Source organism: Alnus glutinosa, chromosome 10, assembly GCF_958979055.1.
Source record: "Alnus glutinosa chromosome 10, dhAlnGlut1.1, whole genome shotgun sequence".
In the NCBI taxonomy this organism is placed as follows: domain Eukaryota; kingdom Viridiplantae; phylum Streptophyta; class Magnoliopsida; order Fagales; family Betulaceae; genus Alnus; species Alnus glutinosa.
Window position 1 is genome coordinate 2,913,028 of NC_084895.1, and position 8,924 is coordinate 2,921,951.

The 8,924-nt window shown below is 36.5% G+C and overlaps 1 protein-coding gene across 5 annotated transcripts; it reads right to left on the reverse strand.

The window, feature by feature from the left end:
• Window positions 1–2,020: 2,020 nt before the first annotated feature.
• Window positions 2,021–7,651, reverse strand: LOC133880148 (uncharacterized). Of its 5 annotated transcripts, none has more exons than XM_062319035.1 (13): window positions 6,830–7,651; window positions 6,639–6,675; window positions 6,415–6,527; window positions 6,224–6,290; window positions 6,000–6,112; window positions 5,809–5,875; window positions 5,585–5,697; window positions 5,394–5,460; window positions 5,173–5,282; window positions 4,981–5,017; window positions 4,285–4,610; window positions 2,924–3,863; window positions 2,021–2,187 (listed from the first exon to the last, which is right to left on the reverse strand). In XM_062319035.1, exons 1-12 carry the CDS (start codon window positions 7,154–7,156, stop codon window positions 2,976–2,978), a joined length of 2,265 nt encoding a protein of 754 aa, XP_062175019.1. In that variant the 5' UTR covers window positions 7,157–7,651; the 3' UTR covers window positions 2,021–2,187; window positions 2,924–2,975. The 5 variants fall into 5 exon arrangements, with proteins under 5 accessions (XP_062175019.1, XP_062175022.1, XP_062175023.1 ...); XM_062319038.1 differs by having other exon boundaries at window positions 6,224–6,260; window positions 6,639–6,705; XM_062319039.1 differs by having other exon boundaries at window positions 5,809–5,845; window positions 6,639–6,705.
• Between the last annotated feature and the right edge of the window lie 1,273 nt (window positions 7,652–8,924).

The following is an 8,924-nucleotide window of genomic DNA, read 5'->3' on the forward strand; positions in this document are numbered from 1 at the left end:
GGTGCAAGCAGATGAGCTCCCAGGAAAGTGAGGGGGGTCACACCGGACACACTTAAATCCCAAGACTTTCCTTGCCAGAACTTTCCCCGACATTGCATTCTTAGATATTACTGTAAACACACCAGTATATATGGTATTGTTAATTATTCTTAAGTCTAGGCATCAAACAATTTATATTTAAACAATATAAATTTAAAATATATATTCCTCAATTCATGTATTAAATAAACAATAATTTTAATACACAGTACTGTAAATAATAAAGGAATAAAACTTTAATATGAGGACATAATAAAACACATGGCCTAATGGTTTAGTAAGTGGCCAAGGCTCTTTACACCTGGTGAACCCAGGTTCTAAACACCATAAGGCCTAAATTCCCCTTTTAAAAAGAACTTGATGGGTTACTGAAAAGGGTTGCTGTATTGGGCTGACCCAATTGTGTTAACCCACTTAATTTGGGTTGGGTATCTGTATTGGGCTACTATATTGGGTTGGGCTTTTGGGTCACAAGACTCCAAATGGGCTACTGTATTTGGCAATTAGGTCAACCCACTTAATCGGGTCAGGCCTCTGGGTCTATGTATAGTGCTGGCCCAAACTAGGTCAGCCCACTTAAATGGCCCAAAACTGCATGGGTTTTAAAAAACCCTACCCGAAAATATATCAAACCCAAAAACTTTAATGGGTCGAAACCCTACCCAGTCACCAACCAACCCGACCCGTAATGTTCCAGATGGGTTGAAAACCCTAAAAATGGAACCCTAGCCGCCACCCCTTTATGAAAATACCCATATCAAGATTACAACAACTCAAAATTAGGCAGTATATCACAATACACAGAATAGTGATAAAACAAAAAATAGTTATATCAAATTTATGGGTTTTCACAAACAGTACGTGAACAACAAATATTCACAAAATAATCGCTAATGCGTTTCTATCATGTCACAAAAGACGAAATATTGCTCAAACAATATTGACAAACAGAAGTGAACAATACCAAATAGAATATACTTGATTCAATATTGATAACCAATAAAAAATACTTGATTCAATATTGATAACGCAAAGTAAAATTATATGCTGAGCAAAATAGCACAGAGGCTGGCTCTGATACCACATGTTAGAAATAATCAACATATTATTTAATCTAACATGCGCAGCGGAAAACGAATAAACAGGATTCAGGCTTACCTCTAGTCATGTTTGCTCAAGCGTCTCCACGATCCATCTGAAGAACAAGAAAGATTATTTGAGGGATCTTCTAACCTATGCCTATTGCTTGATGGCTGTACTGATGGTGTACACAGGCACTTTATTTATAGGCTAGGTTAGGGACCCTCAAAATGGTAAACACCGTATTTGTTTCCTTCCATCAAGGAAACAATATCGTTAATTGATTTTAAAATCAATTAACCGATTCCATATTTACGATAATCTAAATTAATAGAAATAACCATAATACCGATTCCATATTTACGGTAATCTAAATTAATGGAAATATCCATAATGCCGTATATGTTTATTGAAAAAATAATAAACATAGTAAATACCGTAAATGTGATATAAAGGCCACAACCAAAAAGGAATAATATATTACATCATGATGTGACAATGTATATATTTCATTATAGAAATCCACCTATTTGGGACTGCTTTATTTAGCCTTAGCAAAAAATTAAAAAATGACCAATGAAACAAAGATATTACAATTGGTGGGCATCCGGAGTTAGCATACAATAAAGAGTGACCGATTAGAACTTGAATTCTAAGTTTGATTAGTTATTCAAATTGTTAAAAAAAAAGAAAAAAAGAAAAAAAAAAGGACTCAAGAACTTTCGAGAATATATTCAACTCCCACGAAGTTTATGTACGTCCATGGGTGGCAGATTGGATATTTGTGGACTATGGTAACTAATTCGGAAATTAATTTGCCATTAGCTAAAATTACTACCTTAAAAACTAATTATCAAAGTAAAATGTAGTGGAAAATGAAAAAACAATGATCTGAGCCGAATTAAGCATCCTCAACATTAACATCTACGAACAATTATAAATATGGGGCTTCCAAGAGAAAGTAATTCACAATAATAATTATTGTCTAGCCTATATTATGCAAACCTGTCTATACAAGCCTTTTGCATAACACTTCCGCTTACGACTTCAATCTATCTCTTTGATAACCTGCATGCAAAACACATAAAGCATCATTTGGTTTGCAGAATGAGTATTCCATTGAGAAATAGAATAATTATTATCGAGAATAAAGGAGAGTAAAATAAAATGACTGTTCATACTCTTTAGTTTGGTAACAACTTATACACTTTAATTGGAATCCAATCAAAATTACTAAAAAAAACCCCACATTATTTTTTTTTTTAAGAAAAAGGTTAGAAATGAAACTCAAATTATATATATATATATATATATAATCTAAATAACAATTTTTTTTTCTTTTGAAAACTAGTGGATGGCCGGCCACCCATTGGGGTGGTCAGCCTCCATCAAATTCTCATCAAGCCACCCCCGACGACGCTTGGCCACCCCCAAATGCTCCGGGGGTGGTGCGACCACCCTCGGCTCCAATGTGGCTGGCCAACCACCTACTGTGTAAAGGGGGGGTGGTCAGCTTCCATCAAATACTCATCAAGCCACCCCCGATGACGCTTGGCCACCCCCAAATGCTCCAGGGGTGGTGCGACCACCCTCGGCTCCAATGTGGCTAGCCGACCACCCACTGTGTAAAGGGGGGTTTTGGTTTCCCTCCTGTGGCGTAGGGGTACGTTGGGTTTTCAGAGAAGAGGGAGAGAGAACAGAGCGTTTGGGTTGAGCTTAAAAACACGGCTAATTCTTAACCGTCAAGGCACTTGATCCTGTCCATCTTTTGAATCACGAATGCTGTAAAGAGTTTGAATTATACCTTCCTTCAATTTTTCAACTTCAGTCTTGATAATGTCTGAGAAGCAATTCATCTAAAGCAAAACATCTGCATTGGAAGGCCTAGAGGAAGAAGAAGCCGAAGGAGCTGGAGGAGCTAGAGGAGCAGGCTCATCGACCGCATGAACCTGTTGAAGTTGATCATTGAACTTCATCACGAGAGCTTTGCCGAAATCCTCTTCAGAAAACATGACGAGTTCAGTGGGAGGAATGGATGATAGTTTGGCCTGGAGTATTTTAGTGATAAGACCACCAAAAGGTAAGGCAATGGTGTTATCTTGATGGGCCTTAATCATGGTCATCACCATGTGCTTGCAAAGACAGAAAGAAATATGATTGATGATGGCATAAATCAGTTGAGCATGATCAAGAGGAACATAACTATTGCAAGAGATAGGCCAAATGTTCTGCATGACGATCAGGGCCAATAAACGATTCTGATTCGGCAGATAACTAATAGGAATCTTATTCTGGTTTTTCTCCCACTCATACTCAAAATGGGGATGAACACATTCCTTAAGTTCAGCATTGGAAGGCGGAAGAACGAATTTTGTAAAAGGAGTGTTTCCATCAGAGGTGAGAGGAATTTTTGTGACTTCATTTATCAATTTGGAAGTAATGTGCAGTTGGGTGCCGGACACTTTGGTGTAAAAGTGAGATGAGTCGCAATTGATGGGGTACATGTTGTGGTAAAATTCCTGAACAAGGCGTGGATAGACAGTGACATGATCAAAAAGACTCAGCCACTCATTTTTTTTAAAAATTTTGTAGATAAATTTGTAAGTAGGATCCATGATGTCTGACCACGAGACCCCGCGTTCAACCATAATAGAATGAGTGCCAATGCGGGGAAGCGCATCATCTTTTTTAGTCCGAGAACGCTTACGGGTAGACGTACCAATGGAGCAATTAGAAGGCGTATCCTGAAACATGCAAGGAAAACATACAAAAAATGAGCAAGAACATTATAAAACAAAGTTGGTATAACATAAAGTCGCAAGTGAGCACAATTAAGACAAGAAAAACCAAAAATTAAATAAAAAAAATCATCATACATGTTATAATCATATATAAAACTTTTTGACAATAACTTCACATGTCAGTTGTGATGTTAATTTTAGGAACCCAATTCAATAAACCTTTCAATTTCTTCATTTTTCATTTGTAGATGGCAAATAAAACTCTTTAGAAGTAGCCTGCTAAACTTTTTACAAAGAAGATGTGCAAGCCATTATAAACTTATTAAACAGTTCAGGCTTCCTTTAAAAAAAAAAAAAAAAAAAAAAAAAGTTTTATGCTGCACAATTCTAAAAAAATACTCATAATAGATAAAATTTCTCTCACCTCATCATCACCCTTCTGCTTATTTTTTGAATCTTCGTTATTGCCACACTTTTTCAGGTGCAGGTGCAAGTGGCCTGTACTGCCTGATTCTGATGGGGGGAATTCAGTGTGACACGAGTTGCATATAATCCTTTTTGCACCATCCTTGAAACTTTCTTTAAAATGTTCCCACACAATAGAGGTCCTTCGTCTACCCCGCTTTGTCTTATCTGCATTCTTGTGCGCCTCTCCTTCATTTGAATCCTCATTATTAGGAGTAGCCGCTGTATCTTGACCACCCAGAAAACTCCAAATCCATTCCGGAAATTCATCACCATCCCAACCGTCTATAAATTTTTAAATAATACGTTAGATATTATTATGAAAAAATAATAGGCAAGTGTTAGAACTTAATATGCATTTGCATTTTTTAACTTTCTCTTGATAGGGGCAGAGCTAGTCTTTGGGATTTGGGGGAATAAAATTGAAAAAAAAAAAAAAAAAACAAAATTGAGGGCAATACTAGAAAAATAGAAAAAATTTAGGGGAAGAAATAAACATAGTGGCTTGGGGTCAACCGGTCAAGCCCCACCCTCCTTAAAGCCCCTCCTATTGATATGAGTCATTTCAAAAAGCATATCATTTATAAGATCGACAGAGCGTTAATACAACCCAGATATCTCGTATTGAAAAGAAGGATACTTAATCAACTCTAACCTCGCAGCGGTGATCCATGCTGTGGATAATAATAATTCTGCATCGATTGATTCACATACTTAGCAGTCTATAATTTAAACAATATAAGCATGGCAAGCAATAATAATGACACCAAAAGAATTTATTGTTTTGTAACTAGAGAGAATAAGATAAAATATGAGAGAATAACGAATTAAGACTCCAGAGACTCACATTACTATCGGAATGATACTGATCCTCAGAAGGCTGATGATACTGGCTGGATGAAAGGTTTGGTGGGTATTGAAGGGCAAGTGCTGAAGTTGAGCCCGCAAAGGACGACCCTGCAGTTGATATGAATCATTTCAAACAGCATCTCATTTCTAAGATAGACAGAAAGTTAATACAACCCAGATATTTCGTATTGAAAAGAAGGATACTTAATGAACTCTAACCTTGCAGCGGTGATCCATGCTGTTGATTATCATAATTCTGCATCGATCGATTCACATGCTTAGTAGTCTATAATTTAAACAATATAAGCATGGCAAGCAATAATAACGACACCAAAGGAATTTATTGTTTTGTAACTAGAGAGAATAGATAAAATATGAGAGAATAACGAATTAAGACTCCAGAAACTCACATTAGTACCGGAATGATACTGCAGATTCTCAGGAGGCTGATGATACTGGCTGGATGAAAGGTTTGGTGGGTATTGAAGGGCAAGTGCTGAAGTTGAGCCCGCAAAGGACGACCCTGCAGTTGATATGAATCATTTCAAACAGCATCTCATTTCTAAGATAGACAGAAAGTTAATACCACCCAGATATTTCGTATTGAAAAGAAGGATACTTAATGAACTCTAACCTTGCAGCGGTGATCCATGCTGTTGATTATCATAATTCTGCATCGATCGATTCACATGCTTAGTAGTCTATAATTTAAACAATATAAGCATGGCAAGCAATAATAACGACACCAAAGGAATTTATTGTTTTGTAACTAGAGAGAATAGATAAAATATGAGAGAATAACGAATTAAGACTCCAGAAACTCACATTAGTACCGGAATGATACTGCAGATTCTCAGGAGGCTGATGATACTGGCTGGATGAAAGGTTTGGTGGGTATTGAAGGGCAAGTGCTGAAGTTGAGCCCGCAAAGGACGACCCTGCAGTTGATATGAATCATTTCAAACAGCATCTCATTTCTAAGATAGACAGAAAGTTAATACCACCCAGATATTTCGTATTGAAAAGAAGGATACTTAATGAACTCTAACCTTGCAGCGGTGATCCATGCTGTTGATTATCATAATTCTGCATCGATCGATTCACATGCTTAGTAGTCTATAATTTAAACAATATAAGCATGGCAAGCAATAATAACGACACCAAAGGAATTTATTGTTTTGTAACTAGAGAGAATAGATAAAATATGAGAGAATAACGAATTAAGACTCCAGAAACTCACATTAGTACCGGAATGATACTGCAGATTCTCAGGAGGCTGATGATACTGGCTGGATGAAAGGTTTGGTGGGTATTGAAGGGCAAGTGCTGAAGTTGAGCCCGCAAAGGACGACCCTGCAGTTGATATGAATCATTTCAAACAGCATCTCATTTCTAAGATAGACAGAAAGTTAATACAACCCAGATATTTCGTATTGAAAAGAAGGATACTTAATGAACTCTAACCTCCCAGCGGTGATCCATGCTGTTGATTATCATAATTCTGCATCGATCGATTCACATGCTTAGCAGTCTATAATTTAAACAATATAAGCATGGCAAGCAATAATAACAACACCAAAGGAATTTATTGTTTTGTAACTAGAGAAAATAGATAAAATACGAGAGAATAACGAATTAAGACTGAAGAGACTCACATTAGTATCGGAATGATACTGATTAAAACTGAAGAGACTCACATCAGTATCGGAATGATACTGATCCTCAGAAGGCTCATGATGCGGGCTGCAATTGGCCGAAAGGTTTGGTGGGCACTGAAGGGCAAGTGCTGCAGCTGAGACTGCAAGGGCCGTAGGAATCAGCGACAGGAATGGGTGTCTGAGTCTTGAGCTATTGGAGTTGAAGACATGCCTGGGTACCCGTCCTTTTGGAGTTACATGATTCTGGGAACGCGAGCTTCGGCTCTTTGAGTAACTGAAACCTTTTGAGGAACGTAGACGACATAACCAGAACGAGAAAGCCATATTTTGAAGGTGAATAGCGAAGCGGAGAAAATCACCACACAATCAAAGTACCAACATTACATCCAAAACAAAAGATCAGCAAAACTATAGCAAAACACAACTGCAGTAACACATTCTGCAGAAAACAACCAACAACCAAAACAAAACCCAAAAAACAATCAGTCCAGAACAGAATCAGCTAAATTCCAAAGCTGAAAGATTCTAATTTAGCTGTGGATTAACTTGCTTCTACAGCAAATGGTGAAATTGATAACGATGGAAGTGGTGAATAGCGAAGCGGCGATTTTTGGCTGAGCTATATAGGGCAGGGAAGTTTCACATTTTCAAATCTATTCATATCGGTACGCTAAGAGATGGACCCGTATGTCGGTAATTCATATCGGGTGGGTTTACGGTTGATCGATGATCAGTTATATCGATTAATTCGAACATCGATCATGGTTGTTGGAGCATTTCCGATGTAAATGTACCATTTCGGATATGTACCGACATGTCTGTGTCCTTCCTCTAGCTTTTCCTTTTCGATTATGGGGCCCATAATAATGCTTCAATTATTTTTTAAAGGCTGACTTTCGTGTTTATGTACCACAGTACCAAAAACACGGCATTTAGTGGCATGTTATTAGTGACGTGTCAAAGCCTCTAACATGTCACTAAACGTCGGTGACGCGGCCATTGCAATGCGATTTCAACGACATGACTAAGAATACTTAAATATAGATAATAGTTGTAAGTTAGATTAAATATTTGATGTCTAATTTTATATTATCAGTTTGACCTAGAATGTGAGCAGTTTGAACTAGACTTTGATTTGGATTAAGAATAATTTAAGATTTAAGATTTAAATACTTTGAATTAAAATATATTAATTAAAATAGTATAAAATTTGTATGTAAATTATAGAAAGATTTTTAATGGGTATTTAGTTTAGAACTAAAACACCAACCAAATTTTAAATAGGACAACTATCTTAAAAAAAAAAAAAAAAAAAAAAGGGGAAAGATGGCAAGTGGTCAACCTGTACGTGACTTACAAGGAAGAAGGAAATATGAACAGAGGAATAACAAAGAGAGAAAAGAATGAAAGGGAAAAGGATTTTGGGAAATGCTAGGAAGTTGCGATTGTTGACTTTTCAAATGGAAAAGAGAAGAGACGGAATAATGTTGACAAAGTCAAAGAGTGGAAAGGCTAAAAGCTTTAAGCTGCCGACAAACTGGGACAAACGATCTGGGGGCGTGAGGGCTTAAGGCTTGGGTGAGGCTTGAAATAGGTAGAGGTGTAAAAGTGGGGTAATTATTAATAGAAATTAATTAATAATTACTGATTGAAAAACTTAAAAAATTAAAAAATTAAAAAATTAAAAAATTAAAAATAATCGCAACCGGATAACTAAATAATCAGATACTCAATTGCGATTGTCGGTTATTACATTTTCATTAAGTGGATCTGTGGATGGCAAATTACTTCAACTTTTTCTTTTTCTTTTAGTTATTGATCTTAGCCATCAACGGCCTTACTATTTACTTCAATTTTTCATCATTTCGTTTGATTTTTTTTTAAAAATTTTTTTTTTAAGATTAGAGCAAATTTACACCATGCCCGCATCACATACATTTGAGCTGTCGTCATATCAGTTCCCAAATTTAGTTTTTAAATATTTTTTCAAGACTTGATATGCAAGAATGCATTTAGCTCGATCGAGCACAGGAAAATGTTCTTTTGCTGAAATATTCATTCATAGCTAGCAAGCCTAGCATCAAACACTTTT

Coding starts and splice junctions, on each gene's coding strand:
- LOC133880148 (XM_062319036.1), bottom strand. CDS start 7,156: ATGGCTTTCTCGTTCTGGTTATGTCGTCTACGTTCCTCAAAAGGTTTC. Junction 6,706..6,829: donor AGTATCATTCCGATACTAAT/GTGAGTCTCTTC, acceptor TTTAAATTATAG/ACTGCTAAGCATGTGAATCG. Junction 5,283..5,393: donor GCATGGATCACCGCTGCAAG/GTTAGAGTTCAT, acceptor TATCAACTGCAG/GGTCGTCCTTTGCGGGCTCA.